The sequence below is a fragment of the Globicephala melas genome, chromosome 20, assembly GCF_963455315.2.
Source record: "Globicephala melas chromosome 20, mGloMel1.2, whole genome shotgun sequence".
NCBI lineage: Eukaryota > Metazoa > Chordata > Mammalia > Artiodactyla > Delphinidae > Globicephala > Globicephala melas.
Window position 1 is genome coordinate 45,551,027 of NC_083333.1, and position 19,450 is coordinate 45,570,476.

Sequence of the window (19,450 nt, forward strand, 5' to 3'; positions counted from 1 at the left end):
CAGACTTGTCGTATTTCAAGTGGTCAACAGTCACCTGTGGCTAGTGGCCATCGTTTGGACAGAGCAGTCTTAGGGTTATTGTGATGAAATGGAAAGCACTTAGACTGGATACACTCCCGAGAAATGTAGCTATTTGTATTATTCTACTCGGTCCACACCTACGGACTGGACTTTCTCCAAAAAAAAAAACAAAAACAAAAACCTGAAAAATTTGCTCAGCACTTAATAGTGTTCAAGGCACTTTGGCCTCTACTGTCTCCTTTCATCTTTACTGCAGTCCTGTGGGCCGGAAACGAGGCTCCAGAGGATAAAATTATTTGCCCAAAGCTGCTCAGCTAGCGGGGGGGGGCGGGGGGCAAGGACTCAGGGAAGTGGGAGCTTCTGCCCCAAAACTTTCCTTGCCGCATCATAGCCACTGGTGGGATGCCCCCGCCTCCCCAGGCAGCCCTGCAGGAATGAATGTGCACAGTACCTGGATTTCACTTACACAGCCGTGTTGGGGGTGGCTGGCGGACGAGCCTAGGCTTTCAGACCCTGTGCCCCACAGCTGTGTTTTGGTCCATTCTCCTGTCCTGGCTTGCCATGAGCACCTCTCCCCAGAGCATCCCCTCCATCCCCACATCCGCCAGGATCTGAGACAGAAATCCACTCCCCTCCTCCCTCCCTGAGCTTGTAGCCACTTTAAGTATAACCTATATCCTGTGCCAGTCCCACCATAAATCAGCCCTGAGCTCTATCTGGCGGCTCATTCTGCTGCCAAAACCTTCCTTAGTTGCGGGAATAGGCCGGGGAGAGAGCCTGGCCTTCACTCCGGCTGTAGTGACTCACCCCTGCGGGAAGGGCTGAGGTATTTGTCCCTGGGTGTGGGGGGTGCTGCAGCCTCTGTGGTTGGGAACACAGCCTCTCTTTGTTCATTAGCTCCAGCTTCCAAGGCAGGAGGTGGAAGGTATGCATTCCACCCCTCCTCCACCTTCCCAGGGACCAGACACGGGGAACCCCCCATAGCCTCCTCTGCCCTGTCCCTTCCTTGTTCCCACAACGGAACCCTGACCTATATTCCCCGTGGGGGCGGAAGATGACGAAATTGTGTGATATTAGGCTCAGCAAGATAACGTGATGTGTGCAAATATCCAGGAGGAGTCATTTAAGTGTGTTATCACTAAGGTGTAGATGACTGAGAGATAGAAGCAGAGAAACACGGTGACACTGGTTGAGGAGTGAGGATAGGGAAGAAAGCACAGGAAGAAGAGACCGGGGGTGCCAGAGACAGACTGGGGATTTCACAATGTTGGTAAGTCCTGGCTCTACCCGCAAGGCCCCTCATTATCCCTGTGGTGTCCAGACCTCAACTCGGTGTTCCAGGAGTCCTGGGCTAAGGCAGAAATGGGAGAGGTTAGACAGAGAGCCAGCCCTGGGCCATTGGGAAGGAGTGGAGACAGAAACAGTTTGGGGAATGAGGCCTGGGGTCAGGTTGGGGGCACCCAGCTAGAGATACCTTGCCTTCCCCATTTTCAGCGTGGGCCAGCGGCAGCTCGTGTGCCTGGCCAGAGCCCTGCTTCGCAAGAGTCGCATCCTGGTTTTAGACGAGGCCACAGCCGCCGTCGACCTGGAGACGGATGACCTCATCCAGGCCACCATCCACACCCAGTTTGAGCCCTGCACGGTGCTGACCATCGCACATCGGCTCAACACCATCATGGACTACACCAGGTGGGGCACTGGCACCCAAGCAGGGAGGGGCCTGGTGGGGTCGCCTGGGCCGCGGGGAAGTGGTTGGCAGATTAAGGTTACGGGATATGTGGATATGGGAGCTCCATTGGGTCGTCTAAGGTTTGGGGGGGGCGCAGAACAGTGTGGGTTATCTGGGCACCGGGGGCACAGGGATGCTTTCTGAGACACAAGGGACACTTTGGGGTTACCAACACGTGGGGAAGGGGCACACTGGGGCTCCTTAGGCATGGCCACTTCTCCCCCACCTCTTAATACTGAGGTGAGGGGAACCAGATCCTTCAGGCCAAATCCTGTCACTTCCTGAGCACTGTTTCCAGAATGCCCACATGGCCATGGCTTCATTTGAGCCTCATTCCCATCCTGTGAGGTAGGCGTACAGACCAGGAAGCCACTGAGGAAAGGGGCACGATGCTTGGGTCCCGTGCGGAGTAGATGCTTTGCTGTGGGAAAGCAGAGGGCTGAGTCCCAAGCCTGGCTCTGCTGCTGACTGCTGTATGACATTAGGCAATTCACAAAACCTCCATGAACCTCTCTCTCTCTCAGGGTTGTTGTAAGGAGTCAATGAAATAAAGCGTTAGAAGTGCAGGTGACTGGAGAGGTGGGAGGGAGACGCAAGAGGGAGGAGATATGGGGATATATGTATATGTATAGCTGATTCACTTTGTTATACAGCAGCAACTAACACACCGTTGTAAAGCAATTATACTCCGAGAAAGATGTTAAAAAAAAAAAAGTGCAGGTGATCCTAGGAGATGTCCTTTATAATCCTCACTAGAACCAGCTTCTCAAAGGATTAGGGAAGGAGCCTTCCTCATGGTATCTTACGGCTTCGTTGGGGAGGCAGCTCACTCAGCCAAAAGGCAAAAAATGTGACCTGTTTGCTCACTGTGCCTAATGTCAAGGTGTGCTGCTGGAGGACAGGGGAGGGGCTGGGTGACTCAGAAGCCTGATGGAAGCCAGCTGGTGCTGGCCTGCCAGGCTGGCTCCCCTGGAGACACGGGAGCTCAGAGTGAGGAAGAGGCAGGAGGCTGCAGCAAATCTATCCTGAAGGAGTATAGTGGGAGTACATCAACAGGGCTTCATTCACAAAACAAACACCTGCAGGGCAGGCTTCATTCACAAAACAAACACCTGCAGGGCATGGGGACGTGGGGAGATACATGGACAGGGCAATGGGCAGACCTTGGCCCTCTCTCAGAAGTTCCCCACACAGCTCCCAGGGGCTTGGGAACCAAGCTGAGAATGCCTGATGCTAAGTGTCTGTTCCATCCCTACCACACCCACCCCGCCTCCACTCCCATCCAGGATCCCACTGGGAGAAGGGAGGGTGGGCAGGAAGGCCCGGGCCCTGGGTCCAGACAAGGGAAAGGGCTGGACTGAGAGGATCTCTTCCCAGGCCTAACTGAAAATGGTTTTCACCAGCAGCCTTTCAGGAAAAGGCTGCATCACATGCAAAGGCCCTGAGGTAGGAGGGCACATGAGGCTGGAGTAGAAAGGGTGAAGGGGCAGTAGAACCAAGAGGACAGGGAGAAAGCGGCCTCACTCTGCTGCATTTTGAGGACCATGGGAAAGCATTCAGTCCTTACCCTAAGGGCTATGAGAAGCCACTGAAGCGAGGGGGGCAGTCTCCTGGGCTTCAGTTTGGGCAGTGGCTAGGCTGTGATGTCCACAGACGCACATCTTCCCAGGACACGTTTCTGGGAGCCCCATAGGTGGGGAAACAGAGTGGGTGCAGTCCAGGCCCTCTTATTGAGGAGCATCTCCCGGGACTTGGGAGAGCCCTTTCTGCTCCTGCCTCACCCTGGGAGCCAGCCTGTTGGCCCTGCACCAGGTGCACCCTGTGTTTAGTTGGCAAGAGATTCTAATCCCAGGCCCAGGCTTGACTGTGTGTGTGTGTGTGGGCGGGGGGAGATCCACCCATCAGCGGCAGCCAGCTTTGCAGCCAAAGCCCCAGATGCCAGCATCCGGCCTCACTGCAGCCCAGTTTCCCGCCGTGTGCCTTTTTGAGTTGGCACAAAGCAGATGGAAGCACACAGGCCCTGTGACCCTGGTGAAGGGAAGGGCTCATTAGGGGAGGTTTTCGGAGCCCCGACTAACAAAGATGAATCGGACCTTGTGTTTGATCCCAGAAATTGTCTCATCTGCCAGGACAGCAAACGGAGTGGCTAAAATAACCAGCCTTGCAAGCGTGCATATGTGGTGTAGCACTGTGTTGGGTGGGTTGACTGAAGTGGGAGGGTTGGCATGTCACTGCGGGGCCTGAGCGGTACCCAGAAGGGCAGGGTTGGACCATGAAACCAGATCTGGGCTGATGGAGACCTGACCACTTCTTTTCCTTGGCTAGGGTCCTGGTCCTGGACAAAGGGACAATAGCTGAATTTGATTCTCCAACCAACCTCATTGCAGCCAGAGGCATCTTCTACGGGATGGCCAGAGATGCTGGACTTGCCTAAAATATATTCCTGGGATTTCTTCCTGGACATTCCTGGTTTTCATCAGGAAGGGTAAGGACACCAGATGTGTCTACGGAATGGACTTAATAGCAAACGCTGGGGGCATTTGTCAGGTTTTTGTCCCTGTTAAGTGCCTGGCAGGATAACCATGCTAAATGCTTCAGGTGAGGAGGTGAAGCCCCAGAGGCAAATAACATGCCCAAAGTCATAGCTAATTTGAGGCAGAGCCCAGACTAGTCCCCAGGCCTCCTGATTCCCAATGTGGTGTTATTTCCACACTGTACTGTTTTCAATCATTTCATGGCATGACCTCCCTACCCCCATGATTTTTCATATTTTCTACTCTGAAGTTTTTTCTTTTTTAATAAAGCTTTTTCCTTCTGGAACAGAAGACTGCCAGGTCAGGCCGTCCCTAGGAACTGAGTCTGGTACTCTGGGGTGCTGGCCTGGATCCATTAAAAATGGAGCGCTGATAAAATAAAGCTTCGTGTCAACAATACATACACCCCAATGTAGCCTTTCTCTGTTCACAAGGTCTGGGGGCTAGGACCTTTAGAGGAGGCAGGGAGGAAGGAGGGAGAGATGGAGGGTACCTTTATACACATCTACATGGCTGGAATTATCTGAAAACTTCAGACCCAAGAACTTTTGGCTAGAAATATTGTCTTCACAGCCAAAATTCACTGGGTAATTGCCAGTAGTTCCTGCGCTGCTGTGCAGATACTGTAAAAAGGTGAGAAATAAAACCCCTGAAATCTGACCCGAGGCCTCCTGGGAAAGCTGCTGTGAACACCTCCACATTTTTATTTTAAGTTCATTTTATTTTTTAAATTTATTTATTTTTGGCTGCGTTGGATCTTCGTTGCTGCACGCAGGCTTTCTCTAGTTGCAGCGAGCGGGGGCTACTCTTCGTTGCAGTGCGCGGGCTTCTCATTGCGGTGGCTTCTCTCGTTGTGGAGCACAGGCTCTAGGCGCGCGGGCTTCAGTAGCTGTGGCACATGGGCTCAGCAGTTGTGGCTCGCAGGATCTAGAGCGCAGGCTCTCAGTAGTTGTGGCGCACGGACTTCGTTGCTCCGTGGCATGTGGGATCTGCCTAGACCAGGGCTCGAACCCGTGTCCCCTGCATTGGCAGGTGGATTCTTAACCACTGCGCCACCAGGGAAGTCCCGAACACCTCCACATTTATGTCATCCCTCAGACCACTATGCCTGCTTCTCTAGGGCAGGGGTCCCCAACCCATGGGCCGTGGACCGGTACCGCTCCATGGCCTGTTAGGCACCGGGCTGCACGGCAGGAGGTAAGCAGTGGGCAAGCGAGCAAAGCTTCATCTGCTGCTCTCCATCGCTCCCCATCGCTTGCATAACCGCCTGAACCATCCCCCCACCCCATCCATAGAAAAATTGTCTTCCACGAAACCAGTCCCTGGTGCCAAAAAGGTTGGGGACCGCTGCTCTAGGGGATGAGAAACGCGTGGTGCTTTATTCCCTCGCCCCTTTAACAGTCTGTTCCGGACAGGCCCCCGTCACCAGTGAGGTCTCCAAGTCATGCATCTTCCTCACTGTGGCTGAAGGTGAATATTGGAACACAGAGCAGCCAGAGGCTGCCCCCTCTCCTGACAGTCCCGGGCTGGTCAATGAGATGAGGGAGTGAATTAAATTTGCTTTTTTTGAGCAAGCCAATGAAGTGTTTATTTTTCTGCAGGTCAGAATTTACCTGGCACATGGCCTTCTATTTGGAAGGGATCTCTTCTCTTTGTTACCTTACTAAGTTTTCTGGTCTCCTCTGACTCTCATTTCTTCAAACTTTACTCTTGGTATCATGTGACTGGTTGTGGGTGATGGCTTTTTTGTTTTTCCTCCACCCTAAATGGTTTGCAGTAGGTGTGGAGATGGCTCCTTTGATCTGATTTTTCTATATGCATCAGGCCAGCCTGTGCTGCAGGACTATTTGTTAAAGGTTAATCACATTTTTTTGGCAGGCTGTTTCTGCCCAGGATGTTTATGAGTGCATAGAAGAAGACTTCCATCCTTGTGATAAAGCGAGTATGAAAGCACAAATGCCCAAATTATTCTGCCTCTCCTTGGAGCTAAGAAAAGGTCTCTGCTGTGCTCCCTGATTTATCGGGCCGATTTGGCATGACGTCTGGCTGGGGAGGCTCTAGCTGCCCCAAACCAACAGAAATGCAGATTCATTCGGCATCATTCTCAGCTAAAGATCTGAAGGTGTAAGGCTGTATTTCCTCTCCTGTCTTGGGAGTTTGCCTCTGAGCTCATTGAGGCCCTGACAGGTGCTGACAGCCCAAAGGAGAGGCTCAGTTGTGTAAAGTAAATAGGATAATCAAAAAATGTGGTTAACAGAGGATGGCCTCCATCTAGCTGGCTCAGCTACTCTGGGGAAATGAAGCTGACTGCTGTGAACTGAGAGGAAGACCCCGCACAAGATATCTGTCTCCGGTGCCACTGACAGGCGTGCACGCCACCGCAGCAGCAGGAGGGAGGCGGCTCAGCTGGGGCCCGGTCCCTCCTAGTCTTCCTCCAGAGGGTTTTCTCCCTGGAACTGTCCAACAATTTGAACCCCGTATTATTAGAAGTATAGTGCTGTTTAGGAGGCCAAAATTAAAGAATGTGGGTTTGGTCAGTTAATATTTAATTTTAATAATACTTGTTATGCTTGAACAGTCAGCAGTTCACGAAGAGAAAAATCTTCAGTGAATGTTTACACACAGTGTGAGCACATGCTTTAAATATGCAGTGGAGGAGGAGGGGCGAATTCACAGTTAACAAAGCTAAAAAAAAATCCTTGTTATAAATTACACAAAGCATATAAAAATATTTCTCTGAATGCATAGATTAAGACTTGAAACTCACCTACCAGCAGCTGTGCAGTCTAATTCACTGCCATACGCAAGAGTCAGTTGACCACAGAGGACTTTATAAGGGAGAAGAGAGAGCGGGGCAGGGCCCATCTCTCACTGGAGATTCCCGCGGCCTCCATTTCTAAGCCCGGGAAATGCCCTGGAGCTATTCCTCTGTAGGCCACCTCCCAGCCAGGGGCTTCAACAGCTTCCAAGAATTTCTAATTGATCTGGATGGCTGGAAGAGTATTAACCCCAATGATTTAGACATGAATTAATACTGAATTTATTTATTCCAGGATAAAACTAGCCTTAACTGTATCAGTAAATTGTAACTTTTTTCAAAGGTAAGGGGAAAAAAAGGGTTAGTTTGTTTGGACAGACTATCTTCTGACTGGTTGAAACACAAGGGAAGTTTCTTCTTTAAAGCACTTCAGAGAAAGTGAGTAATAAATAACCTTTACACTCTGTTAGGCAAACACTGCACAAGGGTGAGTAACTCACCATCCGTAATTGCTGTAATACAATTAAGTCACTGAACAGAGTGACTCCACACTGGCCTTGAAAACACCTCAACCACAGCTCAGCATTTAAGCAGCAGCAGGAGGCCATTAGCTTAGCACAACATTCTCTTCCACTGACATCTTCTGCACATTCTCTCTCAATCTGTAGTGTTCCAATAAAATTAACACAGTTAGGAAGTTAAGTTTCTTTGGAAACAATAGGCACTATGGGGAGAAAGCTTCTTAAGACAGCAGGGATGTTCTTCAACAGCTGGCTTCAAACCCCTGCTCTCCTGTTTGTCTAAGTGTGCTCATTCTTGTTTCTAAAGTTAAGCTGTTTATTTCAACAAGACAGTAGCTTTTCTTTTTAACATTAATGACACTGAAGGGAAGGAAAAGAATCCTTAAATGCGTTCTTTAGAAAAATTCTTATGCCATGCTCAAGAGTTTAATCAGGTTATTTGTTTGTTTTGAGAACAAAGCCTGGCCGACTCACAACTGACTTTGTTAAGTGGGTTGGTGGTGGTTGTGGAGGATGCCCAAGATCAAACAACTTGTTTACAAAAGCAACAGATTTCAGAGCTGTGTAAAAATCCCAATAGTTTCAAAATAATCTTTATCTTTGATACAAAAATAAAGATGCTAACTCCTTTTAGCTCAGTTTCCCACAATAACCTTTAAAATAGCAAAGGATTCAGTCTGGAAAATTGCTTTTCATTTGTAGTGGAAAATGAAAGTGGAGAACATGGACTGGCAATGTTTGTGCTCTTCTCTTTCGGTGCAATTAAACAGAAACACGAAGACAGGGATCGCTTCAGTTAAAAAAAAAAAAAAGCTGTTGCTCTTTTAGGAGGCGTTAGAGAGCCCTCTAGTGACCACGAAGGGGCGTTAATGCAGAGATGACTGTCTAGGCAATGGCAATCTAGAGACAGAAGCAGTCGAGTGTTTACAATGGAAAAAGTCAGGGAGGGGAAGCTCTTTTGGTTAACAGCATATTTACAATTAGGTAACTGTATTCTTAAATAATTTTAACCTGAGTAACATTTATAACTATGTTATGTGAAACCTCACAGCCACAAGTCACACCAAGATTCCTATGTCCAGTACCTGTGCTTTCCCCAGTTTTCCTCTCTAGTTCACGTTTCTGGAGAGTCGTGAACATGCAACACCAAGAGAAGCGCTTCCCGGCCCTTCGGGTGCACTGTCAACAGGACTAGCTAGAAATAGGCTCTGCTCTCTCTCAGCTTCTGTTAGACAACTCTCTTACATTCTGCACAAAAAACACACTGGATATAGAACCGTCGGCTTCTGCCTCTCCAGGCCACTTCTCAGCTGTTCACAGCTTCCAGCAATAGGTTTATTGTGCACCAAGAGGCTCGGAAGAGTGGCACCGCTGCTCGGGGTCAGGGGCTTCCTACCTTGGCAGAACGATGTTAGTGTATCCGACGCAGTGGCACCAGGGGCCCTCCGGGGCATCCAAGGCATTTAGATCAATGGCTTGTCCTTGGCCCAGAGGTGATGCACACTGTCACAGTACTCAGTGATAAAAGTCCCTGCTGCATTAGTAAGTCAGTTTTGAAGCTCTCCTGTTGTAGCAAGGCCTTTCAGTCAGTGTGGATGCAGCATTTCTGAACAGAAAATTATTTTCACTTATCATTAGAACCAGTTCCAGCTCCTGGAAATCTTGGAGTCGAGCAACATCTTTGTCCTAAAACAAAAATAGGTTAAACAGATTAAGAGGAGCCGCTTGTCTCTATGTGTTTGGTGTGCTGTGCTGATATCAGTGATAGTGCAGGAAATTCCCCAGGAACGTGAACTGGGTTGGAGTGGTAGAAGGCCTTAACAGCAGATGCTACAAGATAAGCACACCTCGAAGGGAGAGGCAGTGCAGGGATGTTTTCCTCAGGGGCCCCGAGAAGCCAGAAGCCTGACATTCAGGGAACCCAGAGACGCTGGGAGGACCACACATGTATCTATGTAGATTTGCACTATAATTTAGGCTGGTTCTTATGTTATAAAACACAAGGCACATGTGATAGTGCACTAGTAATCCTTACAGATCACTAAAGAGAAACAACCAAAAATAGGTACCTGTGAATGGTAAATTCAGAACATTCTCTCTGGTATCCTACCACTTTCAGAAATGCCAGTGTCTCTATAGGCCCAGTAGAGGAAAGAAAGCTCAATGGAAAAACACCCTTTGCTCTTGTTCTATTCTCTTCTCGTTTCTTCAACTATGACTCACATACCCAAGGAGGAAGCTGGATATTTTCCAAATGGAAAAAGCAACCACTTAACAGACCTTTCTTACCTTTCTTACCAGAGTATTGGGTAACTTTCTGATCTTCTCCACTTGATCAGGATTAACACCCAGCTCACAGCAACTCACTCTGAGCAATTCTTGGTAGGTGAGCTCCTGTCTGTCCAGTTCAATTTCAATGAAGTCATTTTCTCGAAGAGATGGGTTCTGAATCCTCACCTTGAGTACCAGCTCTAGGGAAAAGGGGGGAAATGTTAATGAATGATTCTGGCATAGTAACCCGAGGTAATTTAAGACCTTTTCCAGAAGATGGTTACCCTTAATCATGTCCTGTGCTAAGGCCTGTGCCACCCAATGAGAAAACAAAGCACAATATTACAGCATGGTTTGCTCAGGCCCAGTTCTGGCTCTGCTGGTGCAGTTGCATTGTCCTCCCTACATCTAGGACTGTGGTTCACAAAGTAAAGGGGCGGCAGGGGGAGACGGCAGACAACCATCCCAGCCATACAGAAGGCCAATTTACTTCTGCCGCTGGAGCTAAGCAGGTAAAGGCTTGAGAATGGGTTGGGTATCAAACAACACATAAGCAGGGTGAGGGGAAGCGAGGTGAAAAGAAGGCACGGGAAGGATAACGGTACAAGAGTTACTCTATAGACTTAACAATTGTGGATCTAAAGATATTTATGATATGAAAATCCTTGCAGTAAAGACAGTACAAGAGCAAAAAGATAAGCTACTGATAAAAATTAAAGTCTAACTATGACTTGAATTCAGTATACCTTAATAAGGGAGGAATTTTGGCTTTGAGAGTAAACAAATACCATTATTCGTGGCTCTGGGATCTAAGCAGTCTGCTCCTAAATTCTGAGCCTGGCTGCCGTGATGGCCCAAGCCATGCACCCATGTGCATTTAGTGGTTCTGCTTTGCTCCTTATATAGGAATCCCTCACGCCACCCATGGGCCACTGTTATCAACAACAATAGTAACAGGTCCTCAAAAACAGAAAGTGAGGGAGTTACTGATATGGAAAAAGAAAGGTAAGACTAGACTATACCCTGTGGTGTTGACTGGAATTGGAGGTATTAGGATTAATTTACAGTTTTTAATATTTTTTAAAAGATCTAGATTAAGTAGATATAGAAATACAGAAAAAAGTACATATATTTGTGTTTGCTTGCCTTTTTTTTCTTTTTTTTTTTTAACGTTACTAATCCTCTCAGGTCAGCATGCAGCTTGATATCCAGGAAGCATATGTTCATTTTCTACTTTTCATTTAAAACAGGGGTCCCCAACCCCCGGCCACGGACCAATACCGGTTCACGGCCTGTTAGGAATGGGGCTGCACAGCAAGAGGTGAGCAGCAAGGGAGCAAAGCTTCTCTGGGGCTCCCCATTGCTCGAATTACCACCTGAACCATTCTCCCCCTCCCCCCACCAGTCTGTAGAAAAACCGTCCTCCACAAAACCAGTCCCTGGTGCCAAAAAGGCTGGAGATCGCTGATGTAAAATACCAAAGGAGAGTTTGTTGCTTTTGTCATAAATTGTGGGAGCTGCTTTCAACTCTACTTTTTGTGACCTTTTGAACCTTGAATAACTGTGGTACAAACGCGTATAACCCCGCTCTATCATGTACTAGATATGTGATACTGGGCAAATTACCTCTCTCTCTGCATTTAAGTTTCTCCATTTCTAAAATGTACATAGGGACTTCCCTGGCGGTCCAGTGGTTAAGACTCCATGCTTCCAATGCAAGGGGCGCAGGTTCAATCCCTGGTCAGGGAACTAAGATCCCACATGCTGCGCAGGGCAGCCAAGAAAAAAACTCTTAAAAAATAAATAAATAAAATGTACATAATGGGAATTCACTGGTGGTCCAGTGGTTAGGACTCGTCGCTTTCACTGCCAGGGCCCAGGTTCAATCCCTGGTTGGGGAACTAAGATTCTGCAAGTTGTGCGGGGAGGCCAAAATAAATAAATTAATTAAATTAAATGTAAATAATAATACCCAGTTGATGAGTTTGCTGTAACAATTAAATGAGAACCTAGAATGCTTTGAAGTCATGTTCCTAGGTACATGCATCTTTACTTTATATCTTTCCTTTCATCATTCAATTGCTCTTTATTGTTTGCTTGCTTTTTCCTTTCTATTCTAACTCGGTCCTCTGAGTGAGCCTAGAAGAAATGATGCTAGCAGCAGTGAGCACACCTAGTGTTCACGTTCTGGTTCCTGAATACCATTCTCCACCAGAAAGAACCAGGGGTCCTTGGAGAAACAGCTGATTCCAAGGCTGGGGCAGGGAAAGTTATACTAGGGAGCCTGAAACATCTTGCTGTACCACAAAGTAAGGAAGTGCTCCAAGAATGATGGGCATGTCCAAGAGACACAAGAACAAGCTCCAAGGGGCTCCCTCTGGATAAATCTGGCATAATTTGAACATCAAAATAATGATACTAATGCATTATAACCCAATAAATAAAATAAGAATCAGTGAGTTCAAATGGAGGAGAAGGGAAAGCCCTTCTTTATAGTAGAATACCACCTAATAAACAGAGAAAAAAATGAAAGGAAATCATATTCTACAAAATAACTGGCCTGGACTCTTCAAAAATCTGAGGTCTAAAGTGATAGCTAAAGGCTGAGGAAATGCTTCAGATTAAAGGAGACTATAACAACATGATAGGCAAATGCAATGGTTGATCCTGGGAGGCGGGCAGGAGTAGAGGGAGTGAAGATAGCCACAAAGGGCATTGCTGACACAGCTGACAAAAATTTAAATATAAACTATGGGTTAGAGAATAGTTTTAGGTCAAGGTTATATTTTCTTTTTTCTTTTTTTTTTTTTGCGGTACGCGGGCCTGTCACTGTTGTGGCCTCTCCCGTTGCAGGACGCACAGGCTCAGCAGCCACGGCTCACGGGCCCAGCCACTCCACGGCATGTGGGATCTTCCCGGACCAGGGCACGAACCCGAACCCGTGTCCCCTGCATCAGCAGGCGGACTCTCAATCACTGCGCCACCAGGGAAGCCCAAGGTTATATTTTCTAAATCTTCTCATTATATGGTGATTATGTAAGAGACTATCCTTGTTCTTAAGAAAAACACACTTAAGTAGTTCAGGGTAAAAGGGCAAAAGATAACTTGTAAATCTGAGTAAAGAGAGTTCCTTATACTAGTCTTGCAACTTTTCTGTAAGTCTATAATCAGATGCAAAATAAATAAATCCCACCCCCACTCCTCAGAAAACCAGGAAGTAAAGCACTAGACCTCTGGACACCACCCGCCCTGTTGCAGAGGCTGTTTGCTGATGAGAGGTTACCTTGCATATTAAATGGAAATGCTCCGGTGAAGAAAAATGGCTGGAATGCTGGCGCTGGTCCTGCATACGTCCCATTTTGAGGCTCCAGAGACATTGGTGGCTTGGACGGGACAGAAGAGAACAGGGAGCGACTCTGACTCACCGGTGGCTGACAAACAGGACCCGGTTTTGTGCTTTCTGGTGTTCTGAGTATGGCAGATGGGGCAGACACATCCCCATTCTGAACCAGTGCCAAAGAGGTGTGGTCCCGTGGAAAGGCCCCAAGCAGGGGAGGTTCCCCAGGGGGCAGCAATGGAGGTGAGCCATCTGCAGGGGGTGATGCAGGAGGTGTGGAGGGGCCCCCATTCTGCAGCTGGGCTGAATCCTCCGACCCAGGGGTATAGATGAAAGGGAAGGCTGGGTTGGCCAAATAGTTCGGAACAAAGGGCAGCTCTGACTCCTTCTTCAGCTGAGGGAGGTCGTCATGGTTATCATCATCATCTTCCACTTAAAAAGACGGAAACACAGAACATTTACATAGCCCTTTAAAAACTACAAAGTAAAGAGTATCTTGTGAAAGCTAGTGTCCTTTGGTATACAACAAATATTTTGATCAGTGTTTACTGCACGTTTATCGTTACCATTTTTATCACCTTAAAGTTTACAGATAAAAAACCAAAACTTTATAATGCCTACCTTTCCAGAAACAGTATGGAATAATTATCTTGGCACAGTTAAGACTATCTTGTTTTTAGATACAAACAGATTGGCTGTTTGGCATCAAGAATATATACAATAGGGCTTCCCTGGTGGCGCAGTGGTTGAGAGTCCGCCTGCCGATGCAGGGGACACCGGTTCGTGCCCCGGTCCGGGAGGATCCCACATGCCGCGGAGCGGCTGGGCCCGTGAGCCATGGCCGCTGAGCCTGCGCATCCGGGGCCTGTGCTCCGCAACGGGAGAGGCCACAATAGTGAGAGGCCGGCGTACCGCAGGAAAAAAAAAAAAAAAAGAATATATACAATAATACCATAAGTCTTAAATTAGGTTGACAAAATCAAAAGTTGCCTCAAAACAGACTCACCTCCCATAATCTTCCTAATTTCTCTCCTTGATGTTAATTGGACTGGCATTTCTCCCTTTGTGGTAAGAATCTCTTTGTCAGCTCCCGATTTTAACAAGTAAGAGACCACCTGACCATGGTTGCGTTTACATGCCCAGTGTAAACAGGTCCTACGGCAAAGAAAAGAAAAAAAGAGTGATTTAAAAAGTGGAGAGGTGATTTGGGATTTCAAATTCTACACACCAGTAAATAAATACATACAAGCGTGTTAGAGTTCAGCTAGAACCAGAAAATCAGGCTGGTAATCTTAACTTCTCTTTTCAGAAAGCAGATGATCGAAATATTTAATATGCTTAAAATTTATTTTTCAATTTCATTTCTGGCCCTTGGGAAAAGCTGATTTATCCTCGGAGCTTTATTTCAATGGCTTTCAGAAGGCTGGCTGCCTGGCTGGCTAGATAACTCTACTGATATCCTGTGTGTTCACTCTATCAGTGTCGCTCATTAGATTGTACCAGTCTCTTTAAAATATATTTTTACATGGCCATATTCCTTTTAAGAGACTATGGAAACTTGCTTCATATGCACCAAATGTCACTTGAAGATTAAATATTATCAGGCTACTAACCATCTCTCATCTGCAGCTTGCTCTGCCACTAAAATTATTACTACAGCAGATTCCTGTCTGAATCTCAGTTACTCTTTTCCTCTTTCCTTTTCTCTCCTTCACACACACACACAAAGGATTTCCAAATTTCCATTTTTAAGAGTTCACTTCTCTAGCTCTCTCCAGAAGGCTACATTTTTCAAGTGCTTTAGGAATTAAAGTACATGTGCAATGCCTTGTGTTTAAGGCACTACACACGTACTTTAATTCCTAAAGCACTTCAAAAATGTACATCAACAGCCAAAAGTTTTGAGAACTCTTCTGAAGTATTAGACTTATTTAAGTAAAACTAATTATTTACTATTGTACACACAGGAAGGGATTATGCACACTCTAAAGAGCTATTATCTTAACACTGCACAGAAACAGAATAACATGCTAGCCAATACTCCAACTTAATAGAGCTACGAAATTCATCCCCAGTTGCCAAACCTGAATGTTATTATGGAAGGAAATTACTTTTCTCCCGTTTTGAAATGTCCTCACTCACCAACTCTCTAATTGAACTGAGATAAATATCTTCAGAGCTTATAGACGAATATACATATGGTAAAGAATAGAACATAAGTTCAATACTGAGGATTAGGTCACCCACCTGAGAAATATAACTATCTAGAAAGTACATTTGGTTCCAGGAAAAAGCTGATTTGCCCTGGGCACCTTAATATTTATGACTTACAGAAAGCCAGCTTGTCTGGCTGGCTGGGAGCAACTCCACTGATGTTTCAGAGTGATATTTGACATTCCAAACTATTACCCATTAGAATTAGATTATCCAGATGTCTTTAAAAGGTACTCTATGATGAAAAGAATGCCAATTTGGGGAAAATAAGGGAAGAGTCTTGATATGGACTTCTAAAATATAAGCTCTGTGTGAGGGTAAGGAAGTATCTGCTTGAATATACAGGTACTTAATATTTGCTGAATGAGTGAACCAAGGACACGGTGGGCATTACTTGGAGTAGAAGGATCCCACATATCCTTGATTCTGGCCAAACTACAGCTGAGAGTGTGTTTGTGTGTGGATGTCTTGAAAGCCTGAAAATGAATAATTATAATGATAAGCAAGCACTCAAAAATGAATGGAGCATGATGAGAAAAATATGTTCCCTTTTGGAAATAAAGTGCTCACTTGCTAGTAGTAAATCACTTGTTCACGACAAGCTTGAGAGTGAAGGAAGAAATATACTGCCAGTGGATCTGAGACACTTGGGGACAAACCAGCTAGCTAAAGCATCACCATGTAAAGTGGAGTTAAGTCAACACAGCACGTCCCCCACAGCCCTGTACCCTGAGTGATCATCATTTATAGTCCAGACCTGTGCAGCTCTGGGTGGCCAGAACTGACAGGCACTGTAGCCAGGCAATATTTTCAACTTCTTCCTGAGCTATTATACTTGTTCCTTAAAGCAAAGGGGTATGCATGACACTTGAAGTACAATTGATGTGGGAGCTCTATCTTTGAACGTGAACTCTTTAAGCTTTAAATTTGCAGTCAGAATAGCCTATCAGTGCTGGGAAGTATTTCAGACCAGAGGCACTGGGCATCCTTTCAGTGCTGGGAAGTATTTCAGACCAGAGGCACAAATTTCATTTGTGCAGAAATTGTGGTTACTGAGCAGCTAAGAATTGAAAGCAGTAACCATTCTGCTTTTCTATGCTGCTGACTATGTTTTTTGAGGATAACCTTTATATCCCATTACCCAGCACACTACTTAATAAAAAAATAATAGTTAAAAAAGAAAAAAATAGTTAACACAGACATGTTTTACATGCTGAACACTGTTCTAAAAGTTTTACATATATTAATTCATTTAATCCTCTAAACAACCCATTTAATCCTCTAAACAACCTACTATTATCAACATTCTCCCACTTTACAGATGAGAAAACTGAGGCAGTCAGCAACTAAGCAAAACACTATGGTACACAGAGATTGTATTACAAGGACAATAAAGAGAGGAAAGGGATTAGGAAATGCCAGAGACAGGGAAGGGGCATGGCTCAATTTTAAATTGAGGGCCAAGGAAAGACTCACTAAGGGGATGTCTAAGCTAAGACCTGAAGGAGGTGAGGGGACAAAAGCATTTTAAATAACGGGAAGAGAAAACACAAAGGCCTTGAATCAACATTGTGCCTGGTGTTTTCAGGAAAAGCAAGGAGGCCAGGAGAGCTGAATGAAGGGGGCAAGGGGGTAAAGCCGGAGGTGAGGCTTAGAGGTAAAGACAGAGGATGCAGGGACAAGGAGTCGAAACTGTAGGACCCTGTGGGCTTTTACTCAACGTGAGACGGGAGCTATTAAAGGGTTTTGAGCAGAATGAAATGATCTGACTGGCTGCTGTGCTGAGAAAAGATCCCTCTGGCTGCTGTGCTGAGAAAAGATGTAGGGTAGAAGGACTAGTTAGGAGGCTACTGCATTAATCCAAGTGATGGAATGATGGTGGCTTTGCACCAGAGGTGTAGTGGTAGAGCTAGTGAGAAATGGTCAGATTCTCACTACACCGCTGCCAGTGGAGCTGGCAGGATTAGCGGCTTGACTGGATGTGGGGTGTGAGGGAAAGACAGAAGGCAAGGAGGGCACCAAAGGTTCTGGCCTGTGCACCTCAGATGCTGAGATGAGGACTCAGGAGCAGGCTGGGGACAATTAGGGCGACCAGGAACTCAACCCTGGGCATGTTGCATTTGAAGTCCTATTAGACATCTTCCCCCAATTAAATCTATGAAAGTCTCTTCATAGTTCCACCAACTTACGTTCACTGAGCACCTACTATGTGGTTAAGAAAGTATGGTTTGGGGGCTTCCCTGGTGGTCCGGTGGTTAAGACTCCATGTTTCCACTGGAGGGGGTGTGGGTTCGATCCCTGGTCGGGGAACTTAGATCCCACATGCCGTTGGGTGTGGCCAAAAAAAAAAAAAAAAGAGGAAGTATGGTTTGGAGGCAGATGCTGGGTTTGTTTCCCAGCTCCATCAGTTACTGTAAACTCTGTGACCTTGGGAAAATTACTTAATCTTTCTGGGCTTCAGTATCCTCACCTACAAAATGGAGAGGATAACAATAGCTATGTCCCTGAGTAGTTGTGAATGAGATAATACACATAAAGCACCTGGAAGCTTGTTTGCACTAAGGAGCAAGCTCAATAAATGTTAGCTGTTTATATCATGCTGCATCTCCGTAAATGCTCACAACACTCTTCTGAAATAACTGGAAAATGAAGTGACTCGGGCAAGGTTGTATATCTAAGCAGGAATGGAGAAGAACCTGCAGGAAAGACCAGGCTTATTCTTCTACACAACACTGCCTCCCAGTGCCGAAACAATGATTCACAGCTTGTGAACCACACAGCAATCCTAGAAATGGCACACACAGAGAAAAGCAAGCTAGTTTGCAAACACTTTTAAACAAAACAAAAAAGCAGTTTCTACTGTTTCCTCGCTTTCTGGACAGCTACGCAGGCTGTTTTCCTTAGGGTAAGTTCGTAGATAGATTTGTGAGGAAGTCGGGAAACTGCGACTCCAGTCCTGGCTTTTATATTAATAGTTGTGTGACCTCGGGCAGGTTATTCTCTGAAGTTGAACCCATCTCCAATGTCCCTTTTAGTTTCAAACTGTATGATTCCACCTTAAAAAATAAAACATTTGCAAACTCACTTTAACTCTCAGCTAGCAATATAGGTTGGTTAAGCATTACCTGGATCAAATAAAAAATTAAAATTTAAATGTGAAGAGAGCAGAATAATACCACATTCAGTAACTTAAAACTTGACCACCAGCACATCATAAAATGAGATGCCTTATTTAGTTGGAAAGGACTCAACTGCATGCAGGCATCTGAAGTCCCATGTTTGAAACTGTTGTAAGAAAACAAAGCAAACACTCCATAGGATAAATGAATGGGTCTTCCTGCAACAGGCAGCTGTAGGTAGTAGCAAATCACTGCTGCAGTGAGACAACAGAGAAGCAGAATAGGGATGCAAGTGATTTTTTCCCCTAGTCTTGGGAAAAGAAATCGTGCTAGTTTATAAGATCCACATTTCCTCAGTTGCTTATGCTTTTTGCTCTGCACAGACGTGCTCTTCATAGTAATTCCAGACTAGAACTGGGGTGAGCATCAAATTAGGGTGACGTTAGGGGTGGGGAGGGAGGAACGGCGGGCGCCAGGGTTCGGGTGGGCGCTGCCGGGGCAGGACCACGTGGGCCGGGATTTGGACACGACGCTCCGCTGACTAACCGAGGCAGAGGGGGCCAGGTCTGGCCTCCAGAGCGCACAGCCTCGTTGACCCGGAGCGCCGGGCCACGCCTTAGAGGGCGTCGGGTTCAGCGCTAGGCCGAGGTCGCGCCCGGGCCGGGTGCTCTGACCCTAGGCCTCCCCCGCTCCCCACTTACCAGCCGTTGACCTCATTTTGGGAGTTCACATCCACCCCGCTCTCCACCAGTTTCTGCACCTCCCGAATGTCCCCCAAGGCCGCGGCCTCCCGCAGCCTCTCCTGCTGCTCCTTCTGCTCCAGGAGAGCGCTCATCTTCCCTCAGCCCCAGGCCCCCGCCCGGGTCCGCCCGCCCGCCCAGTCCCGGCCGGTCAGCGCCGCCGACGCCGCGGCCCGCTCCCCGCCATGGAGAGACCGCGCGGAGCA

General features: G+C 46.8%; 2 protein-coding genes across 2 annotated transcripts in view; one reads left to right on the forward strand and one right to left on the reverse strand.

Annotated features, from left to right (window-relative positions):
* Positions 1–4,591, forward strand: part of ABCC3 (ATP binding cassette subfamily C member 3) — a 37,489-nt gene extending 32,898 nt beyond the window's left edge. Inside the window, exons 30-31 of the mRNA XM_060291241.1 lie at positions 1,516–1,710; positions 4,076–4,591. Coding sequence (XP_060147224.1) covers positions 1,516–1,710; positions 4,076–4,184 — 304 coding nt within the window. The 3' untranslated portion in view covers positions 4,185–4,591. The remainder of the gene's footprint in view (positions 1–1,515; positions 1,711–4,075) is intronic.
* Positions 4,592–7,308: 2,717 nt separating this feature from the next.
* Positions 7,309–19,393, reverse strand: ANKRD40 (ankyrin repeat domain 40). Its single transcript, XM_030839744.3, has 5 exons — positions 19,206–19,393; positions 14,178–14,326; positions 13,118–13,603; positions 9,853–10,034; positions 7,309–9,249 (listed from the first exon to the last, which is right to left on the reverse strand). The coding sequence occupies exons 1-5, from the start codon at positions 19,337–19,339 to the stop codon at positions 9,103–9,105; spliced, it is 1,098 nt and encodes a 365-aa protein (XP_030695604.1). The 5' UTR covers positions 19,340–19,393; the 3' UTR covers positions 7,309–9,102.
* Between the last annotated feature and the right edge of the window lie 57 nt (positions 19,394–19,450).

What these genes read in the sequence shown, in the direction of transcription:
- ANKRD40 (XM_030839744.3), bottom strand. Translation starts at nt 19,339, where the DNA reads ATGAGCGCTCTCCTGGAGCAGAAGGAGCAGCAGGAGAGGCTGCGGGAG. An exon ending in CAAAATGAGGTCAACGGCTG is followed by an intron (nt 14,327 to 19,205) that starts GTAAGTGGGGAG and finishes TCTTTGCCGTAG; the next exon opens with GACCTGTTTACACTGGGCAT. An exon ending in ATTTCCATTTAATATGCAAG is followed by an intron (nt 10,035 to 13,117) that starts GTAACCTCTCAT and finishes CCTTTTCCCTAG; the next exon opens with AGCTGGTACTCAAGGTGAGG.